Raw genomic sequence first — 23,464 nt, forward strand, 5'->3', positions numbered from 1 at the left:
AAGAGAAATTTGGGACAGGGTGTGTGCGGCTATGGGCCATACGGATGGTGCTCCGACAGCGGAGGTCTCGCTTCAGGATTGGTGTTTGAGGGCTGGGGCTCATGGTCGCCTCGGCAAGGCGGAGCGGGCTATTCACCTTCTATGCCTTTGGGAACTCTGGAAGCATCAGAACGCGATCGTCTTCGATGGGGCGACACCGAGCATTAGGTCTGTACTTAGGCGCATTGCATCCGAGAGCAAGGTTTGGCATCTTGCAGGGCTTGTAGGTCGGGAGTTAGATGGCTTCCTAGCGGCGGTTTCGCGGTGGGCATGTGGCGAATAATCCACTCCATTGTCTTCGATGTAGGTGGAGTGGACTGGGCGTTGCCTGCGTGTAGGCGCATCTTGTAACATATCACGGGGTCTTTCCCATTTCTTCTATATCATATGATACGCACAGCCGTGCGTATTCAGGAAAAAAATACTAAAAGGTAACAAAAATGATAAAATAATGTAGTATCCATATCCCTTTAATAAGGGAAATAAAGGAAGGATGAGTTAGACATTAGGGGTGGACAAACCTGATATACAGAATAAATAACATTTCTCCGGATTTGAGCCATCATATCCAAGAAAAGATTATATCCCTCAAGTTTATATTCGATAAGGGGGTCTCGTTGAGCATAGCCCCTTAACCCAACAGCTTGTTGCACAAACTTTAAAGCTTGCAAGTGTTCTTTCCAGAGCTTATCAATATTGCTTAGGATTAGGAATCGCTCGGCTTCCTTCATCAAGCCTGGAGCTTGCTTCTCCACAATTTCCTGCCATATAAACAGATAAGTTAGGAAACATGCAAATGTGGAATTACAGCTTGTTTTTGCCAAACTTCCTGATATAATGAGGCCAAAACTACTTTGAAGATATTGTTTTATCATGTGTCATTTGAAGAAAGCACCTTTGATCTCTGAATCTAAGTCTGAACTGAGAAAGCTATTGCTTAATTTTTCTGCTGAGATTGGGTTGGCCACATTATGATACTCCCTCCGTTCCATAACATAGTGCGTATAGATTTTTTGAAGAGTCAAACTTTGTAGACTTTGACTGAGTTTATAGAGAAAACTATTTATATATATAATATCAATTATATAAAATATGAAACCACATTATAATACTCCCTCCGCTCAGTCTTGCTACCGGGCCACCTTCCAGGGAGCGACGGTATGCCACTCCTGGAAGCTCATATGGAGGAGCTGGGCGCCACCAAAAGTGAAATTCTTCCATTGGCTGGCATGTCAAGATCGCTGCTGGACCGCGGAGCGGCTCGCACGCCGTGGCCTGCAGCACCACCCGCGGTGCCTTCTGTGCGACCAGGAACCGGAGACGATCGGGAACTTGATGCTCACGTGCCCTTTCACTAGGCAAACATGGCATGAGGTCCTTTCTTGGCTGCGCTTACCGGCGCCGGCGCCCGAGCACGGCGACTAGCTCATGGACTGGTGGCTGCGCGCGAGGGAATGCACACCGCCAGCGCTCTGCAAGGCGCTGAAATCTGCAGCTCTTTTGGTGCCGTGCATGATCTGGAAGCATAGGAACGCGTGTGTTTTTGACCATATGGGCCCATCGCTCAATGAGCTTGTCGACAGGATTAAGGACGAGGCCCGATGTTGGGCAAAGGCCGGGGCTCGAGGGCTCAGGGTCGTTTTGCCATCATCCGGGGATGTCCACTGATCTCTTGGCGGCTGTGTAACCCTGCCTCCTAGGAGGATGTACATTCTCTTTCTTTCCAATGCAATGAAACGCAAAAGCCATTTGCGTTTTCTCAAAAAAAAAACTACATCTTATGATGAATCTAATGATATAGGTTTGACATTCAAGATGTAAATGTTTTTCTCTATAAATTGGTTCAAAGTTTGTGATGTTTGACTTTTCAAAAAATCTATATGCACTACATTATGGAACGGAGGGAGTAGTAAAATATATTCATATGTATTTGCAAGGTGAAACTTCCATTCTTGTTTTCAATGGTTAAATATCTGTTGCATTAATCTAACTATTTTATAATTTTCAGTGTGTATCATGCAAGAAAACTCTACCCATGAGACCAGAAAGAGCAACTAACAGCTTTTTGGAAGTATGCTTCACGCCCTCGGGTTCGAAGGTACTCTTGTAAATCCTCGTAGCTTGAGCATTTACTCTCCAACAGTTCGGGTGTCAAGTCATTTAAAAGGTAACAATACCTGGAAAAAAATAGAAACATTATGAAGGAGATAATAAATCACTTAGTAGATCGCCTGAAATATACATAATATCAGAAAACTCACTGTTGAACTTTAGCTATCAGCTTGCCAAGATCCCAACTTTCCCTTGGGGTACCAGGACCTATGTTTGCCTTCAAATAGGATGAAAAACTAGCATCATTTTTTTCGAGAAAACGCAAAGGGTTTGCGCTTCATTGCATTGAAAAGATGGGGAGAGTACAGTCCTCCTAGGAGGCTAGTGTTACAAGCATTGAAAACTAGCATCATTTCAGGGCACCTAGTTGCTAACTTTCAATTGCAGTTGTAAACTTTGGCATTAAATAATTAGGAGAAATTACCAAAATAAATCTGTTATGAAAATGGTGGTACCTACTAACTAACCTCTAATATGTCGTCCATTGTTAATTCAGCATACTCCACAATAAGTGACTCCAGGCTACCAGATGCTAGGGCACGTCTTCTTTCTGCATATACCCTATCCCGCTGGCTATTTAATACCTCATCATACTCGAATAGCTGCTTCCTGATATCAAAAAAGTAGTTCTCAACTTTCCGTTGAGCTTCATCTAGGGCCCTTGTTAGCATCTTTGATTCAATAGGAAGATCTTCAACTCTGAAAGCTTGCATCAGACCCTACATGACACAGTTCGCAATGTTTTCAATTTGAATGTACACTATTTTTAACTCTCATGGAATGCTGAAACAGTAGTCTGTAAAAGCCACATGTGCTGAATGGTGTGGTCTGAGACTCAAAGTGTACCAGATAAACTCTTGCAGTATAAACATTTCATATTTGGGATGCACATTGAAAGAATGCCCTGTCTTTTCTGTTCCTAGACAAACAGAATGATGCGGAGCATCCTACGCTCATCCCCATGGACATTTCATCATCACCTCGAACACCAAATGGACCAATGACGAGAGCCCATGCACGTGAAATCGAAACCGAGGTTGCCTCTTTTCTCTTCGAGCTCCCTTTGATTTCATATGAGAAATGGCTTCTACCTCAAACGGAAATTTTGTGCATGACTAGGTATCGAGGAGAAGTTCATGAAGAGGCAAGAGCCTCAAGAAGAAGGAGAAGGAAGAGCTCCAAGACACGAAGCACCGGAGGCTCTCTGGACACCCCGGGTGCCTGCACCCTCCACCCCCGGGTGCCCACACCATCCACCCCCGGGTGCCCACACCATCCACCCCCGGGTGCCCGCACCGGCTGGCCCCGTGGGGCGCGGCCCCCTGACTACCCCGGGTGCCCGAGCCTTCACACACCCGGGTGCCCGCCCCCCCTCCCTGGGCGCTACCCCGGGTGCCCGGACCTCACCCCCGGGTGCCCGGCCACCTCCTCGCTGATGACCCCGGGTACCCGGCCTCTTTACCCTGGGTGCCCGGACATGTCCGGCTGTGCCTGCGCGCACTTAGGGCGAAATGACCCTTGTAACCCCGTTTTCCCCCCAATTCGTCCCTAGCCTAGAAGTACTCCATATCTAGCTCATTTCTAGGGTTAGCAAAGTATATGATACACTAGAGAGCTTTGCTCCTTGTATCCCCTCCTCTTGGAGATCAAGACCCCTCTTTGGGAAGAATCCTTGTGGATTATCAAGGCCTCCTCTTGGAGAAGATCAACATCAAGACCTCATCTCCTTGGAGTGGGAAGAACTCTACCCTAGTGCTATTTTCCTTGAATTGTTCTTGTATGCTTGTGGATCTCATGTATGCTACTCTAGTGGATGTGCGATTTGGGTATGTTTGAGTGATTTTCCCCCTTGTGTTCTTGTGTGTTCATCCTTTTCCCCCCTCCAAGTGTGAAAAGATCTTCCCTAGGGTTTCACCCTACAACACAGAACCTCTCCCCTCCTAATTCACTAATCTGTAGGAAGGACTGGACTTTAAGATTTAACAAATTATAAAAAGACATGCCTAAAGTAGATGGTATTGATTGAGCAATTCTTTGCTTGCAAGTTCCAGTTTGGATACTGCCCCTACATAAAGCTTGTAACTGGTAGTAAAACATCGAATTTATTACTGCTGCGGGTACTATTTAAAACAGGTTTGGAACTTCGGACTAAAAGCTTAGATGTGTGTAGCAGAAGAATTGTGCAAGGTTTTCATTTTTTTGGCTAAGGGCATCTTATTGCAAGCAGAAGCGATTGCTTTGAACTGCACATGGACCCATATCTTCCATAATATTCTGATAGTCTAATCTGAACTTTTTATGACACTTAGTAGTTGCGAGAGGTAGGTGAACTACATTATGAAGGCATGAGGTGCTTTGTTTAGCAGCGAACGGATTCGAATTCGTTGCACACCACCTTCATGAATGAGGAATATACAGATTATCGAATAATCGAAACTTCAAGTTGACCAAATATTCTATTAATCAGAAGCTTTAAGTGGAGTCAAGTAAAGTTGTACAGTACAACAGAAAAGATGGGAAATGCTAAATGACAGGGCTTTGAATGCAACAATGTACTTTGTGCAGCCTTTGATATTGCTGCCACGTTACCCTAAGGGAATAATATAAAATAAAGGAAGGAAATAAAATATACCTGTATCCGGTCACCTCCGAAGATTCGGAAGATGTTATCCTCAAGACTAAGAAAGAAGCGAGAGCTCCCAGGATCCCCTTGCCTGCCACTTCGGCCACGAAGCTACACCAGATAAAAGCAAACCAATCAAAGGTAATGATGGATCTATAAAAAGATACAATGGTGGTATGATACACAACCAAGTCTGAAGGGATCATACCCCTGTTGGGAAGTTGGTAAATGTTTCGGTGTTTTCAACATATAATAGGTAGATCTGTTCTTTGCGAAGTTAACCCCATTGTGACCCCAAATGATTTTTTTTTTCTGTTCTACTAGCTAAATCTAATGGTTCATACTAGAGTCAAGCCTGTCATCCCATGTCGACCATCTAATCACCCATTTGATGGCCTAAAGAGTATTGAATTATCTTAATTAACTCGTTATTACAATTATTACTTCCTCCCCAATCCTCTAATGTATGGATTGCATATTCAAGCAAGAAAATAGCTGGCCTGCTACTTGCTCAATTACCAATAGTTATAATACTATTCATTCTGAAAAAATATCCCTAATAAGGACAATTCATGTTGATATAGGATAATGCGCATTACTTGTCAAAAATCTTTGATTACGTTTTTTTCTGAAACTCAACATCTTGTGAAACATATGTTATGATGCTTCACATCTTTGAAATAAAAGAGTAATCCCAAGAAACACTAGATTGCTCCATTTGCACATGACAAGATAATATTGCAATCTGTGCACAGATGGAGACTCCAACATTTGTTGCACCCAAAACTTGGCACAGATGGAGACTCCAAAATCATGACGAGAAGCCAAAAATCATATAACTCCATCCATTCCCTAAAATTATCATGATTGTGAAGACTCCAAAATCATGACAGGCCTCAAAAGATCATAGTACTCCATCTCATCTGATTTTTGTAAGACTATATGGCCGATTTTCGGCATGCATTTTTTTGCGGGAAACCAATTTTTGCGTATTGATGACAATAGCTTGAATGGGTACTCCCTCCATTTCTGATTTGCGTAAGGCTACAAGGTCAATTTTCAGCTTTTCTTTGCGGGAAGCCGACTTCTCTATATATTCATTCTGCAGGAGGCCAACTTTTGCATACTAATGAAAATACCTTGAACAGTACTCCCTCCATTTGAGAATGGATGTTCTTTTAGAGTTGGGCTCAAGAATTAAGGGTTTGAGTAAAATGTCAATGTTGCCCCATCTCTTTATCCTCCGAAGGCAGTAAAGTTCTGACAGTTTTGGAGTACGAGATTTTTTATGGCTAAAGTAGAAATGGATGTTCCATGCAAGTGCATTAAATTTTTTGGAATAGTTCAAACAGTCACAGCAGGCAGGGGAACTAAAAAAATAGGGAAGTGCAAGCTGGCATATGAGTATCTAGATATATTTTTTCATGGCACTGATGAAGGTAAAATAGGAATAAATAACTAAAACTGCATTGGGAGTGTAGAATGACAAGTATTTTGAAAAAAGCTGGAGAGGCTGAAAAGGCATCTATTCTGAAACTGAGGGAATGCCTGATTGTCAATTCTGCGGGACTCATGTCGTTCAGTTCCTACTACATGAAGCCCACCTGTCGCAATGACCTGAATAAATGACGATGATGCCATAATCAGTTCATCACTATGGTCTTCAATAGCAAAGATAAACAAATAAAATATCCTTTCTATGTGCAAACCTTCTTCTTTTCTTCCTCTGTGTAAATCTTAAATTCATCTGCTATCTTCATGAATGCGGTTCTTAGAGTTGAAATTACTTCATCATGTGTCGGTCCCTGACATGTAAAAATACATAGGTGAGTCTGGATTCCTATGCCTGTGGAGAGGGGTCTTAACAGAATATCCAGAGATCAGAATAGCAGTTTCTGATGGTGCTATACCGAAAAAGGCTTTCGCCCCGCTTTATAAATAAAGCAACCACCAAGCACAAAGTATCAAGGTAACAACCGAACAAACCACACACAAAACACAACGCCACCGCAGGCGAATCAAAACCTACTCATCCTTCGGACCCACTAGGACTCTTTCCGAGCCCGGTTCCATATACATGGACGAAGACCATTCCTTTAAAGGAATCTTTCTTATTCGGGCGAAAGTGGCGCAGACGTGTGGCAGGAAGGTGCAAAGCGTTTTGCAGACCACAACTTCGCTCAAGAACCTGTATAGAGCTTTTCCCTTAGCCCTAGACCCCCAACATGTAAAATGGCCTTGGTGATTATGGTACCTTCTATAAGATTACGTTTTGACATATCAATCAGATTTCAGTGAACCAAAATTCTTATTCGGTATCGTTTTTTATTCCGCCTGTTAAGTGGTCTCACGTACATACCTCGGCATAAAATTGCCAGGGGCTCTATAAGGCAACGGATGTGTTGCCAAACAAAAGTCCGAATAGATTTACAGCACAATTCGGCGTCCCGAGCTCGGCATTATATGCATCGGCTCCAAATCATGTCTTTGGTCAACAGTTGGGTTGCCCAGCTCCTGTGCTTGCTATCTTACGTTCCATCTGATCAGCTAGGGTAGTAAAGGGAGAACTACTGTGATTGTGTATCTGGTTCGCCATCCTCCTGTCCTCGGCGAGCACCCGGGTCCTGATGAACGGTGTGCCAGGCCCACCGATATGGCATAAGGTAGGGCTGCGGCAGGGTGACTCCTTGTCCCCGCAGCTGTTCATGCCCACGGTCGACACTCTCAGTCAGCTGATACGGCGTGCCCAGGAAACAGGCATCCTCCAGCCGCTGCATCACGAAGGCCGATACCGGCTATATCTCTATACGTTGATAATGTCAAGCACTTTTGCCATGCCACGGAGACCGACGTGACTGCTGCCAAGGAAATCCTTGCCCTGTTTGGTGGAGCATCTAGCCTCAAGGTGACCCTGGCCTGGCTACGCATGCCGGCACCGATTCCCAACCAGGAGCCCACCCTCACGGACTGGTGGCAGCACGCCAAGGACAGCACACCGCAAGACAATGCAAGGCCCTACAATCTGTTGCACTACTCGTACCGTGGTTGGTTTGGAAGCATAGGAACCGGTGTGTCTTCGACAACACGATGCCCTCCCTAGGCACGCTAGTCGACCGGATCAAGGAGGAAGCCTGTTCCTGGGCAAAGGCCGAAGCAGCAGGCCTTAGAGTAGTCCTACCACCTTCATGTGATGTGCACTGAGCGTTGTACCCGATCTTCGATTGTTCGTCCTAGGACGACTGTAACTGACTTCCTGCCTTTCCAATGAAAAGAAACGCAAAGGTCTTTTGCGTTTTCTTAGAAAAAAATATTTGACACATATTTTAACACTCCACCTTGGCGAATATGACCTCACTATCTTGAAGCCACCATGTGCAAATCTTCGTGTGCCTTGGACTTGAACCATTAATCATGAGTTTCACTGCTACACCCTTGACTTCACATGACTCCACCTGCAACTGTAGTTCCATCTTTTTCTCCATTATAGTCAATGCTCCCACAAAAGTTATGTTTCTGCACTCTTGTTTTGTGTTACCAATCTCCCAGAGTATCCGTCAACTCTATCACACACCGACCATAAAGTCACCATATCAACAACACCATTGTATCGTCACCCTGGTAGCCTCTTGATCTGTGTGAAAGTGAACAACTCGTATATTAGATGCCACATATAAGAACTTCCGAGCTCACCATTATCGCTACTGTTGACTGCATATTTGAACTTAAAGGAATTCTTGGTTGCCCTTTAGTCATCTCGAGTCAAATTCGCATTTGTCTCATCCTTTTTTCTTAACAGTCTATATGTCCCGTAGCTATAGTACCCCGCCTCTTTTTGCATTTGTCATCCGCACTTTGTCATGTGCACTGAACACCACATAATATACGGCCATGTACTCTCCAAGGTTTTGACATTCAGACTTTCCGCCACTTTTGCATATTCTCCATGGTCAACATTCATCCATCTGACACGTCATACTTGATAGCTCTAGTCACCAACTCAAACCTGGTACTCGCCAAGACTGCTTCACCATCCTCTCTACACTTCGTCGAACCACAAGTCTGACCACCAGTGATATGATCTATCATTGTGTCCCATGCTTACCGCACGCCTCGCCGCTATCACCGTCCAAGCCTTTGTTGTCCCTGACGAATATACTAGGTCGCGAACCCACACCACCTCAATCCTCACTGCAGAGAACAACCGGTCATCACCGACCGATGCCAAGTCTCATGTATCCTTCAAACCACTGGATCCCAGCCCGAACAACATGCCCCTCGCTTTTCCTGCTGAAATAATTTTGACTTACGCCGTAACCTCTGTCAGCATCGAGTTTAGTGTCCCATTAGACCCCAGCTCCACCTTCAACATGACTCCATGGTGGTTGTACATGCCACCCCCGCCCGTCGACTTCAAGCTCTCATGTCTACACCGTCTTGAATCAACCCCACGCCATCGCCATGATGAAAACTAAAGCAAAGTCCCTTGTAGCCTTCCCACGTGAACAAAAAAAGGACATCAACAAAGCTAGCTAGCCAAACTCCTTATTCACCACACGTATGCCGATTTCTTTCTTGATGGCATCACGGCCCGACTCTTAGTCCTTGTGCCGATGTCTATTTTTGAAACAAATCCTCACGATATCCACGCACGACTCCAGGCTGAACATCCAGCGCCTGGGTCTCAACCCCTTTGCATGCAGCCCCTTCATAGACCAGCTCGTGCCAGCATGGGCCGTTGCTCCTGGCCTGGCTCGGCCAGCCCCCTAGGCCAACTCGCCAGCCCCTACAAGAGAACTCTCTGACTCGGATCCGAAACTTACCATCATGATCAATCTGATAACTTGATCCAGCGACTTGTGGCTGCCGATCCCGACTACTCTTCATCTTCTAGATCAAGACAATGACCTCCTTGAAACCTTGATCTGATACCACTTGTTAGAAAAATTCGAGGCGCACATTGATCCGTCAAGGACAAGCAATCACACAAGCACGACACCGAGATTTGTTAACGAGATTCACCAACATGGATACATCCCCAAGGATGACTATGGCGCTCCTCCCCATGTACAAAATCACATGATACAGTCGATGATAAGCCAGCTGAGGCCGTCAGACAGCGCTCTGACCACCACGCATGGCCAGTCCGGCCACCCCTGCCACGGGAGCCAGACCGTCCCTCTCGTGATATCTGTCTTGCCTAGCAGCTTATGTCTAGTCTATTTGGCTACCCCGCAGTCCCCTTATATAATATGCCCAGGTTACACATGTTCGGCTCAAACACCTAACGCTCCGCTAATTATAAGTCCAACTGTACCACAACTTGTACCACAATATTCGACACCTATTTTAACACTTATACTTCAGATTTCAACTAAAAATACATGTGGAATAATCATTTGGTGATAGATACTTAAGTAACCCAAATATCTCTTAAAAGAGCATACAAAAATTTGTGATAACTTCAAAAGGCCTACCTTCTCACATGAGTAGGAGAGACGCTCTTCAGCTTCTAGCTCAGGTAATGACTTTTCTCCCCATTCTTTGACAGCCACTTCAACTGCATCTTTGATACATGATAGTGTATCTTCTGAAAGTTCACAAGGGAACAAGCTTTCATTTGTCTGGAAGAGGGGATAGTGCAATAAGCCATTGGGAACTGAACTTCATCACATATTAAATCATAACGCAACAATCTAAAGAATAATTCACAGAATCTTGAAGGCCACTAGTCATTACTGTTTTTTGATAAGGAAGCTTTTATTGAACTCAGATCATTACATCAAGATGATACAATTGCTAAGATCACTCTCGGCCTCTGCATAACTAGTCATCATATGCATATTAAAATAACTACTGAACATATAGTTCATTATTTACCTTCCATGTCTTTCTTGGTGGAAGCTGCTTTTTGGACACAATGACACCATCAACTGGATTGACAATTCTGCAACATGATTTCAGAATCAAAAGAAGATATAAGCAATGTTGAGCACCTGTAGAGGGAAATAATCAGATGCGGTGTCTGATACTATTTGGGAATTCTGCTGACAAGGATTTTAAATACCTTGGCATAAGCATCTCACGCAACTTCAGCCTGGCCATGAATTCCGCATTGCCTCCAAGGATAATATCAGTGCCACGTCCTGCCATATTGGTGGCAATTGTCACTGCACCAAGGCGTCCACTCTGAGCTACAATCTCTGCCTCCCTCTCCACATTCTCTGGTTTAGCATTAAGGACCTTCAAAAGAAAGTTGAAAATAAAAAACTTCAGATTGCTTTAGAGATCTTGGGAAATATAACAGGCGCAAACTAGAGGGTGAGGAGACGTAAACTGGAGTACATTTAATAAACTTACAAAGTCTGTACAACAACAACAACAACAACAACAACAACAACAACAACAACAACAAAGTCTTTTAGCTTTTAGTCCCAAACAAGTTGGGGTAGGCTAGAGTTGAAACCCATAAGATCTCGAAAACCAAGTCATGGTTCTGGCATGTGGCTAGCTAACTTCCATGCACCCCTGTCCATAGCTAGTTCCTTGCTGATATTCCAATCGTTCAGATCTCTCTTAACGGACTCCTCCCATGTCAAGTTTGGTCTACCCCGACCTCTCTTGACACTATAAGCACGCTTTATCTGTCCGCTGCGCACTGGCGCTTCTGGGGGCCTCCGTTGTTTATGCCCAAACCATCTCAGACGATGTTGGACAAGCTTCTCTTCAATCGGTGCTACCACAACTCTATCACGTACATCATCATTCCGGACCTGATCCTAAATAAACTTACAAAGTCTATTTAACAGAAAGTTGCTAGTTAACTATGTGGAGTGTGAGAAGGCAGAAAGCCAAAAACTTTATTTTGTACTATTATGCAGTTTCCATTAACGTGACAGTGACGATGTTGTGCTAAACAGGGAAGGCAGGACTAGGTACCGTTTGTGAAGCTAACAAGCATACCTCGTGAGGAATCCCTGCTTCACGTAGTTGTTCAGACAAAGTTTCACTTTGCTCAACACTAGTTGTACCAACAAGCACAGGACGGCAAGCTTTATTCATTCTTGATATCTCCACAACAGCAGCACGCCATTTTCCACTTGTTGCTCTGAAAACAACATCTGAATCGTCCTGCAAAGGAAGAAGCATAGTCGAATATTCTCAGAAAGGGGGGACTTGGAAAATTGAATCGAGAGACCTACAATTACTACAAATTAAATGTGCACAATGAAACAGGATGGCAATCACCTTCCTTATCATAGGCTTATTCGTTGGAACAACTGTAACTTTTAGTTTGTATATGCTCTCGAACTCCTGTCTTTCTGTAGCTGCAGTTCCAGTCATGCCACAGAGTTTCGGAAACTGTCATAAAACGTATCAGTTTCCTGCCAAATAACCCAGTGAACATCTCCAAAAGTAAACGGAAGAGAGTGATCAATCTAGCATAGTGAGCCATACATTCTTCATCACATTTACAATTTACCACTATCAACGGAAATGCTCAACAATGGGCTTTTTAGATGAATGCTCAACAATGGTTAGCGGCTGTTAAAGCTCAATTAGCGTTGAAGATGATATAGCCAGTCAATGATTATTGGCTTATTGGCACTTACCATTTCGCAGAGGTCAATACATTTAAGGATTAGAACGAAAGGATCGTCACTTGCCTGAAGAAAGAAGTTCTGGTAACTTATAGATGCGAGGGTTATGGTTTCATTCTGTATCTGCACACCTTCTTTTGCCTCAATTGCTTGGTGGAGTCCATCACTCCATCTTCTGCCCTGCCAAAATAAAACAATATACCTTAAACAAAGAAACTAATCTACAAACTCTTTATGTTTAGATCATCACCCATGGCTTACATTTTACAATTGCACTAGATTTTGCCCCTATCTTTGAGATACACTAATTGTTTCAAAATAAAGAGATTTGCCAGACCATCAAAATAACCTGATATAATAATAATCATAAGTCAGTCATCACTTGAGGCTTGTGTCTTTTGCCCTCTCATTTATCTTCAGACATTGCGTGGATGAATATTTGTAAGCCGTAGTGAAGGATGAGGAGATCAAGCATAGATAGCGAGAATACTTCGGCAAGCTGTTCAATGGGGAGAATGAGAGATCTACCATTGAGCTGGACGACTCCTTCGATTGTGCAACAAATCCAGGAGACTGAAGTCAGGGAGGCTTTAGAAAGGATGAAAGAAGGCAAGGCGACGGCCTCTGATTGTATCCCATTGAGGTGTGGAGAAGCCTTGAAGACATAGCGATAGTATGGCTAACTAAGCTTTTCAACCTCATTTTTCGATCAAACAAGATGACCGAAGAATGGAGGCAGAGTATATTAGTACCAATCTTCAAGAACAAGGGGGATGTTCAAAGTTGTACTAGTTGCCATGGAATTAAGCTGATGAGCCAACAATTAAGCTAGCAGAAGTCATTGAGCACCGCTTAAGAAAAATGACAAGTGTGACCAAGAATCAGTTTGGTTTCATGCCTGGGAGGTCGACCATGGAAGCTATTTTCTTTGTACGACAACTTATGGAGAGATAAATGGAGCAAAAGAAGGACCTTTTGTAGCTACCACCCTTCAGCCTGATACCCATGAGAGATGGAAATCAGATCCGTACTACCCTGTTGTTCCTTCAGTGGCTGGTCTAGTTGCTCCCCCTGATGTGCAACACTATTACCATGCTTCCTTGAATACACCTTCAGGTGCTCCTCTTGCTCTGTTGTCCAGCTCGGCACACTACCAATCGGAGCAGATGCAACATCATCTTGTCCACCTCAGCACACTACCAATCGGAGCAGATGCAACATCATCTTGTCCACCTCGGCACACTACCAATCGGAGCTGATACAACATCATCACCTCGCTTCCGTGAATAGACCTTTAGGTGCTCCTCTTGCTCTGTTGTCCACCTCGGCACACCTCTAGGCACGCTATCAATTTGAGTCGGTGCACAAACCTGCACATCACCGGTGTAGGTCAATGCTTGTGTCAAAGGAGTCACATGAGCTAATGTGCTATTACTCTCCCCCTCTTGACCAATTTCACCAACCTGAGATGGGTCAAGGCCTTCAAACATAACACCGAGATCAGTTTTTTCACCCTAGAAAGGTTCCGATTCACGAAATGTAACATCCATGCTCACAAATGTTCTCTCAGATGGACTCCAACATTTGTACCCTCTTTGTCCTGAAGAATACCCAATAAAGATGCACTTGACTGCCGGAGGATCCAATTTATTGACTGATGGCCTATGATCACGATCAAAACAAGTGCAACCAAACACCTTGGGAGGAACTGGAAATTTATTTCTGTGAAAACCAACTCAGACGGTGATTTCGTACCTGTCACCTAGGATGCATGCAATTGATCAAGAAGGTGGCCATCATGACAACTTCACTCCAAAGGAACTTGGGCACATCCATGGTGAACATCAATGCCCGGGCCATCTCCAGTAGGTGGCGATTTTTCCTTTCAGACACTCGATTTTGAGGTGTGTCCACACAAGATGTTTGATGCAGGATGCCCTTGTCAGAAATGAAGGCACCAATGGCCTTGTTAACATACTCAGTGCCATTGTCTGATTTGAGTGCTTGAATTGTCACATTAAATTGAGTCTGAACAAGTGCATAAAAAGTTTTTGAACACCGGAACACCTTATCTTTATGTCTCGGGAATCAATGAATGTAACTGAGTACTGCATACCACTGGTAGATAACACTAGACATGTCCATACATCATAATGGATTAACACAGAAGAAGATATGCTCATGATCTCCTTACTCACATATGAGCTTCTGGTATGTTTAGCAAACTCACACGCATCACAGTTCAGCTTGCTCTTGTCCACACCACTCATTACATCAACAAATACTTGATACATTTTGTCAAAAGACAGATGTCCCATACTACAGTGATGGATTAAGGCTCTAGTCTCCTTATCATCAGCAACTGCAGCTAGCATGTGCATTCCCTCCCAGTCTGTCTTGCTACGGTCCATGTACCACAGCCCCCTACGCCTCGCTGCAGTCCCAAGACTCTTGCCCATTGATCTCTCCTGGATCGAGCACACAACCTTGTCCATAATTATTCGACAATTAATTTGGTCAATCAAAGCACTCAAGGATACTAAGTTGACGGAAAAGTGCAGCTGACTGTCCCAACTGTTGTGATGGCTAGGTTGTGCCACTGCCGTGTAAATAGTTTTCTAATGTGTGTGGGACTGCGGAATATGGGATGCGAACTCATTAAAGTCTCCAGAAACATGTTGTGATGCTCCAGAGTCAAACACCCATGCATAATTTATTTTATGGGATGCTATTGATGCGTGTTCAAAACTAGCCATGGACAGGGGTGCGTGGAAGTTAGCTATCCACGTTGATGCGGAGCATCCCAAGGTCATCCCCATGGACCTACCATCGTCTCATCAAGTGCCTACTGGACCCATGACTCGATCACGTGCAAGAGCCTTTGAAACCGAGGTGACATCTCTCCTCTCACAATTCCACTTCGATGCGCATGAAGCATGGCTACTACCTCATATGGATACTTTGTGCATACTCAGGTACAATGGAGAAGCTAAGGAGTAAGGACAAGAAGAAGAGGAAGATGGACGAGAAGACGGAGAAGAAGAAGAGACAGGCGTCAACTCTCTGGACAGCCCGGAACTTCCGGCCAGAGCCCGGAACTTCCGGCCCCCGGACCTTCCGGCCGACCCGGAGCTTCCGGCCTCCGACGACTCCGACCAGCCCAGGCGTGCCAACTCTCGGGTTAGCCGGATCCCGCCCCGGACCTTTCGGCGCCCGGAACTTCCGGCCTGCCCGGACCTTCCGGCCCCCGGATGCCAGCACAGCTCCACCACGCCATCTCTCTGGTTAGGTCGGACCCTCCCCGGAACCTCCGGCGCCCGGAACTTCCGGCCTAGCCCGGAACTTCCGGCCCTGCCTGCGCGCAGCCACTCGGGCCCGAGGCCCATGTACCCCTTCACTTCGTCCCCCTTTTGCACTTAGACTATAAATAGACCCCCCTTTCATCCTAGCTAGGGTTAGCATTGGTTTAGCTCATACTTAGAGATAGAGCTTCGCTCATCCACATCGGATCTACTCCTCGTGAGAGACCGCGGCCTCTTCGGAGAAGATCCCTTTGGATTCAAGCCCCCTTTCTAAAGGAAGATCCCCCCGTGGATTCAAGACCTCACGGAGAAGAACCGGTTACCTCTTGTATCGTCCGTTGTTGACTTTGGATCTTGTATCGTTCTATGTACCCGAGGATCTAGCACATGTGTGACTTGTTCTTGTTAGTTTGAGTGTTCCTCTTGTGTTTCCCCTTGTGTTTTCCCTCGTTTCCCTCCTCGTGTTCTTCGCGTTCTTCGCGGGATCCGCTCCTTTCGTGAAAGATCGGGCGATTAGGGTTCTACCCTACATCATCTTGGTATCATGAGCAAGGTTGATCACGATTTCGGAGCCCCCCTCTTTGTTTTTCTAGCTTGATTTTGTTGTTTTTCGTTCTAATCTGAAAATTCCCCACAAAAGTAGCCCCAAATTTTTTTTGTGACTTGTTCGTGTGTTGAGATTTTGTTGGTTTTGATCCGTGAAGTTTGTGTGTGGCTCGTAGATCTAGCCTCCCCACCTTATTTTCCTCCAATTTCTTCTTCTTCCCCTTCGGATCTGGCCTTTTCCCCAAGTTTTTCCGCCCAAATCCACGAAGCCTAAGTCCCTGTTCTTGGCAGAATCCCGACCCCCGGAACTTCCGGTCCAGCCCGGACATTCCGGCCCCCAGACCTTCCGGCCTCCCCGGAACCTCCGGACCCCGGACCCTCCGTCTTGCCCAGAACTTCCGGCTTCGACAGAAAGTCTGCACTACCTCCACATCTCCGCCAAATTCCACCAAATTTTGTTTCGGTGCTCACCATATGCCATATATACTTCCGCATACCTCCACCATTTCCGCAAAACCGTCCCAATATCCATACCCACACCACCACCTAACCGCCACCTACTCCGACGATTTTGGTCGCCTTTGGTTTTGAGATTTTGAGTTGCGGTACCGTATCCTTTTGTGTTTCGACTATCTAGGTACGGTTCGACATCGACATCACCGCCGCTCATTTTCGCCACGGACGCGTCATCAACACCGGTCATCAACAACGACCACCTCGACTACGACTTGGTACTCGTGCCACCATTTTGACACCATACCGGAAGCAAGGCCGGTAACCTCATCTTGGTATTGGACATATCACTCTTGCCATTACATTGATAGCCATCATAGCCTTACTCCTTTGCGTTGCTTACCCATCGAGACTAGCCATTGAGTATTGCCGGCAACGAGACTTATGCACATTAGTGATCATACTTCCCATAGCATACATACCATCATCGTGTTGCATCTCTTGGTATCATCTCTTGTGTCACAAAGTTGTCATCGCATACTCACTTGCTATATTGGTTCGTCAAGCATTGCATGAGAAAAGAGCTCAAACTTCAAAGAGCCAAACAAGCTTTTAAGCAAAGAGGAAAGATAAGCAAAGAGCTTTTAAGCAAGAACCATAGCATCATACAACATTAAGATTGTCATACTCAATCATATTGGATCATATCATAGCAACACCTTGCATAAAACATATTTGGGATAGAAGTCGTTGCATTTTTGCTAAGTAGGTTGTGCACAAGTTCTTGTATCCGCCTATCGTGCAATCGTGCTAGCGTCTCTCTAGTGTTGCGCAACAAGAGCATTTTCGTGGATTCCACATTTTGGCTCACCCTTGGTTGCACAACCCCATCTTATCTTTTTGCGTGTGTGTTTCCGTGTACCTTATATGCTTGGTCTACTTGTTACATTACATCTTGCGAATCTTTTCCAACATTATTGAAGCTCACTTACAATTACATCAAATTTTGTGCCACCATCCTAACCAAGCTCCACCAAAAGCTTTTACTTGTGTAGGTGTGAGAACCGACAAGAATTGGTACCAATTGTGCTATTTCCTTGTTATACATTGGAGTCATTTTTGATCCATTGTCAACATCGGTCAAGGTACATTTGATATTGGTTCTTCCCTTTCTTCCACTCACACTTGTCTTGGAATGATGGATAGGCCAAGTACTTCTACCAACCCGCTCTTCATGGAGTAAGATGACGACATGAACTCCTTCGTCACCAAGAGTCACCTCTTTGGTGCACAGCGTGCTTTACATCAAGAGCAACAAGCTATGAGTGAACGCATCGACAACCTTGCCGCCGACTTACGACTTTCCGAGCAACGCACAAGAGACTACTTTGACAACAAGCTCGACGATCACAAGCAAGAAAATGACGCAGGGATGGACGAGATTCGCGCTTTGTTGCTCAACCGCTCTTCTTCCACTTCAAGGAGCCGTTCAAGTCAACACTCCGACGACACCATCTCCAGTTCAAGTACACCGTCATCGCACACTCTTCGTCGAGCCGCGCTCAACGAGCGTCAAGCAAACCTCAATCCACTTCGAGACACCAACTCGCAAGAACATCGACGACGTCAAGCCGAAGAAGCCTTTGCGCTAGCTCGGGGACGACAACGCCAACGTCAACACGAACAAGAGGAGCGAGCGCGACAACATCAAGATGCACAAGACGCCGAGGCGGAACGCCAAGAACAACAACTACGTGCAGCTCAAGCACTTCAAGCGCAACGTGCCCTTCATGAATCAAGTCGTGCCGTAGCCGACCGAGGCCGACAAGCTCGACTACATCAAGAAGCACTTCGCGATGAAGCTCAAGAAAGAATTTATCAAAGACGTGTGCGTCAACAAGCTCCTCGTCCAGATAGACAAGCGCCTCGTCAAGATAGACAAGCTCCCCCTCAAGCGAGACAAGAACATCACGTCCATCGAGAACAAGAAGACAATGGACCCAATCCTCGACAAGAGCAACATGAGGAAGACTTCCAACTTCGGCAAGAGCATCACGAGTTGAACAATCATCTATAACATGGGCGTCATCATCCCCGACCCCAACACAATGAAGAACAACGCTACGGCAAGCTCAAGTTCACCATGCCCAAGTTCAACGGAAGCAACGATCCCGAAGAATACCTTTCATGGGCATTGAAAGTTGACAAGATCTTCCGTTTGCACAATTATAAAGAAGAGAAGAAAATCGCGATGGCATCCCTTGAGTTCCAAGACTATGTCCTCATTTGGTGGGAACAAGTCATTGAGCGCCGCGAGGCAAGAGGTGAACCACCCATCACTACTTGGGCACAAATGAAGGATGTCATGAGAGCACGATTCGTGCCAAACTACTACAACCGCGACTTCTTCAAGAAACTTCAACAACTCAAGCAAGGCAACAAGAGCGTTGAAGAGTACTACAAGAAAATGGAGATTGCCATGATACGAGCCAATGTCAAAGAAGATGATGAGCAAACTATGGCAAGGTTCTTGAATGGACTCAATCATCCTATCAAGAAGATCGCCGACTTCCAACCATACTCGAACCTCATCGAGCTAGTGCATCAAGCTACCAAAGCGGAACGGCAAGTACAAGACGACTTCAAGTATGCCAAGTTCTCATCCAAGTCCTATGGCATCTCCAACAATCAAGCTTCGACGACTCCAACACCTTCTACCTCAACCAAGCCTTCTACAAGCAACGGCGACAAGTCAAGTTACAAAAAAGCTTCGACAAGCTCAAGTCGTCCTCCTACTACAAGCAACTTCAAGAAAGCTCCATCATCATCTATTCCACCCGATGAGACCATCAAGACAAATTCTATCAAATGCTTCACATGCGGCGGCCGAGGCCACAAGTCCTTCGAGTGCACAAACAACGCACCATGATCCTCAACGACGATGGAACCTATGACTCCATGAGTGAAGGAGAAATGGAAGCTCTTGAGCAAGTGGCCATGCACCGACAAGTGAACAATGAAGATGAAGATGACCAAGTCTTTTGCGATGAAGATTCAAGCCCCGCTCTTGTTGTCTCCAAGGTCTTGACTCTTCAACATCAACAAGACGAAGATCAAAGATGCCATATCTTTCACACCAAGGCCGAGATCAATGGACGATCCGTCAAGGTCATCATCGATGGAGGGAGTTGCCACAACTTAACAAGTGAAGAACTATGCTCCAAACTCCAATTGGTCAAGATGAAGCACCCTCACCCCTACAAGGTTCAATGGCTAAGCGACACCGGCACCATACAAGTCGAGCATAGAGTACAAGTCTCTTTCAAGATCGGCGCCTATGAAGACACATTGAAATGTGATGTCCTTCCGATGACCGTTTGCCACCTCCTCCTTGGACGGCCATGGCAATTTGACCGAGGTGTCATTCACAATGGGCGTACAAATCACTATAGCTTCAAGATGAAAGGGAAAGAGTTCGTGCTACGTCCTATGTCTCCAAGCCAAGTGATCGCCGACAAGCAAGCCACCCATCATGGAGAAAATAGTGAGAGAGCGATCCACCAAAAAGAGAGTGAGCGCCACAAGCCAAAATTGAGTGACTCCACGATGAGCGACAAAAAAAACTTAGTTCTCTTTGCCACAAAACGTGAGATGAGAGAAGTGTGTGAGAACCCATCAAGTGTCCTACACTATGTCCTATTGTGCAAGGACGAGGTCACACAAACTAACAACTCTCACGATCTACCTTTGGTGTTATCTTCTCTATTGCAGGAATTCCAAGATGTTTTCCCCGATGAGCTACCTCCGGGTCTACCTTCACTACGAGGCATTGAGCACCGAATTGATCTCATCCCCGGAGCGCCGCTTCCCAACAAAGCTCCATACCGCGTCAACCCCGAAGAAACCAAAGAAATACAAAGGCAAGTAAAGCATCTAATAGACCATGGTCATGTGCGTGAAAGTTTGAGTCCTTGTGCCGTACCGGTCATTCTTGTGCCAAAACGTGACGGTAGCTTTCGCATGTGCTCCGATTGTAGACCTATCAATGCTATCACTGTTCGTTATAGGTACCCCATTCCACGCCTTGATGATATGCTTGATGAACTTAGCGGTGCCACTATATTTTCCAAAATTGATCTTAAGAGTGGTTATTATCAAATCCGCATATAAGAGGGTGATGAATGGAAAACCGCATTCAAAACCAAGTTTGGTTTGTATGAGTGGTTAGTCATGCCTATGGGTCTCCCGGAAGCACCGGGCACTTTTATGCGCCTTATAAATCATGTCTTTCGCCCTTACATTGGTATATTTGTTGTGGTTTACTTCGATGACATTCTTGTGTTTAGCAAATCTATCCAAGAGCATGTCACCCATGTCCGCACCGTTTTGCAAACTCTTAGGAAAGAGCGTCTCTATGCTAATATGGAGAAATGCCTTTTTGGTGTTGATAAGCTCGTTTTCTTAGGATTTGTTGTCTCTTCTAAGGGTGTTCATTTAGATGAGTCCAAGATCAATGCTATTAAAACTTGGCCCCAACCAACCAATTTGCAACATGTGCGTAGTTTTCTTGGTTTAGCCGGTTCCTACCGTAGATTTGTGAAGGATTTTAGCACCATTGCTTCACCTTTACATGCTTTCAGCAAGAAGAACGCGCCTTTTGTTTGGGGACCATCTCAAGATATTGCTTTGAATGAGCTTAAGAATTTGCTTACTCATGCTCCCGTGCTTGCTTTACCCAACTTCGACAAGCCTTTTGAGATTCATTGTGATGCTAGCGGTAATGACATAGGAGGTGTGTTGACGCAAGAGAAGCGCCCCATAGCTTACTTTAGTGAGAAACTTTCTGGAGCGCAACTCAACTATCCCATCTATGACAAAGAGCTATATGCTTTAGTCCGCGTTTTACATGAATGAAAACATTACCTTCATCCCCATGAGTTTATCATTCATACCGATCATGAGACCCTCAAGTATCTCAAGGGTCAAACTAAGTTGAACAAGCGTCATGCTAAATGGAGTGAATTCATTGACTCTTTTCCCTATGTCATCAAGTACATCAAGGGTAAAGAAAACATCATAGCGGATGCGCTTTCCCGCATTTGCATGCTTGTCATGCAACTTGAATTAGATGTAATTGGCTTCGAGCATATCAACGACTTATATGAGCATGATACAACTTTTGCCTTTCCTTATGCCAAGTGTTTGATGCATACTTCTTGGGATCGATATTACATCAAAGATGGATACCTTATGAGAGCTAACAAACTTTGCATTCCCGAGTCCTCGCTTCGTTTGTTGCTTTTGCAGGAATCTCATGGAGGAGGCTTAATGGGACACTTTGGTCGCGACAAGACATTTGCTACGCTCTCCAAGAACTACTTTTGGCCCAAGATGCATCACGACGTCAATCGCTTCACCAACCGTTGTTCTACATGTCGCAAAGCTAAGTCTAAAGCCTAATTTCATGGCCTCTATATGCCACTTCCAATTCCATATCAACCATGGGAAGATATTAGCATGGACTTTGTGCTTGGTTTACCTAGAACTCGAAATGACAAGGATTCCGTTTTTGTTGTCGTGGACCGTTTCTCCAAAATGGCTCATTTCATTCCTTGCAACAAGATAGAAGATGCTTCACATATTGCAAATTTGTTTTGTAGGGAAATCTTGCGTCTTCATGGAGTGCCAAAGACTATCGTCTCGGACCGCGACGTCAAGTTCCTTAGCTACTTTTGGAAGATCCTATGCGCCAAGCTCGGAATCAAGCTACTCTTCTCCACGGCATACCATTCTCAAACCGACGGCCAAACGGAGGTGACAAACCGCACACGCTCCGCTCTACTTCGAGTACTCATCAAGAAGAACATCAAGGAGTGGAAGGAGTGTCTACCCATCGCCGAGTACGCCTACAACCGAGCAAGACATTCGACTACCGGCAAGTCCCCCTTCGAGGTCGTCTATGGCTTCAACCCATTGTTCCCATTGGACATTCTACCTCTACCTCTTGAAGAGCGCACAAACTTGGACGCGAGTGCCCGAGCAAAAACTTCCTCAAGAAGATGCATGAAGATACAAGAAACACCATCGAGCGCCAAGTTCAACGCCTTGCGACCAAGCTCAACTTCAACAAGCAACCTATGGTCTTCAATATTGATGATCGAGTGTGGCTACACCTTCGCAAGGACCGCTTCCCACAAGAACGCAAATCCAAGCTTCGCCCACGAGCGGATGGACCCTTCAAGGTGCTTGCACGCTACAACGACAACGCTTACAAGTCGACCTTCCGCGCGACAAGTACAACGTGAGCGACATCTTCAACGTCAAAGATCTCTCTCCTTTCCATGGTGATGAAGATTTTGATCCGAGGACGGATCTTCCCCAAGGGAGGGGAGATGATGCGGAGCATCCCAAGGTCATCCCCATGGACCTACCATCGTCTCATCAAGTGCCTACTGGACCCATGACTCAATCACATGCAAGAGCCTTTGAAACCGAGGTGACATCTCTCCTCTCACAATTCCACTTCGATGCGCATGAAGCATGGCTACTACCTCATATGGATATTTTGTACATACTCAAGTACAATAGAGAAGCTAAGGAGCAAGGACAAGAAGAAGAGGAAGATGGACGAGAAGACGGAGAAGAAGAAGAGACAGGCGTCAACTCTCTGGACAGCCCGGAACTTCCGGCCAGAGCCCGGAACTTCCGGCCAGAGCCCGGAACTTCCGGCCCCCGGACCTTCCGGCCGACCCGGAGCTTCCGGCCTCCGACGACTCCGACCAGCCCAGGCG

At 45.5% G+C, this 23,464-nt stretch overlaps 1 protein-coding gene across 2 annotated transcripts in view; it reads right to left on the reverse strand.

Annotated features, from left to right (window-relative positions):
- The window catches only part of LOC119268101 (protein translocase subunit SECA1, chloroplastic-like), a 46,969-nt gene that overhangs the window by 10,346 nt on the left and 13,159 nt on the right, over positions 1–23,464 (reverse strand). Inside the window, exons 6-18 of one of the 2 annotated variants that reach the window (XM_037549607.1) lie at positions 12,439–12,552; positions 12,020–12,133; positions 11,735–11,902; positions 10,839–11,014; positions 10,652–10,718; positions 10,249–10,395; positions 6,484–6,579; positions 6,323–6,391; positions 4,784–4,885; positions 2,619–2,870; positions 2,301–2,368; positions 2,099–2,216; positions 561–800 (exon numbers count right to left, since the gene is read on the reverse strand). In XM_037549607.1, the coding sequence (XP_037405504.1) occupies positions 561–800; positions 2,099–2,216; positions 2,301–2,368; positions 2,619–2,870; positions 4,784–4,885; positions 6,323–6,391; positions 6,484–6,579; positions 10,249–10,395; positions 10,652–10,718; positions 10,839–11,014; positions 11,735–11,902; positions 12,020–12,133; positions 12,439–12,552 (1,731 nt within the window). The remainder of the gene's footprint in view (positions 1–560; positions 801–2,098; positions 2,217–2,300; positions 2,369–2,618; positions 2,871–4,783; positions 4,886–6,322; positions 6,392–6,483; positions 6,580–10,248; positions 10,396–10,651; positions 10,719–10,838; positions 11,015–11,734; positions 11,903–12,019; positions 12,134–12,438; positions 12,553–23,464) is intronic. The other variant, XM_037549608.1, reaches the window with a different exon arrangement.

The sequence above is a fragment of the Triticum dicoccoides genome, chromosome 3A (assembly GCF_002162155.2).
Source record: "Triticum dicoccoides isolate Atlit2015 ecotype Zavitan chromosome 3A, WEW_v2.0, whole genome shotgun sequence".
Classification (NCBI taxonomy): domain Eukaryota; kingdom Viridiplantae; phylum Streptophyta; class Magnoliopsida; order Poales; family Poaceae; genus Triticum; species Triticum dicoccoides.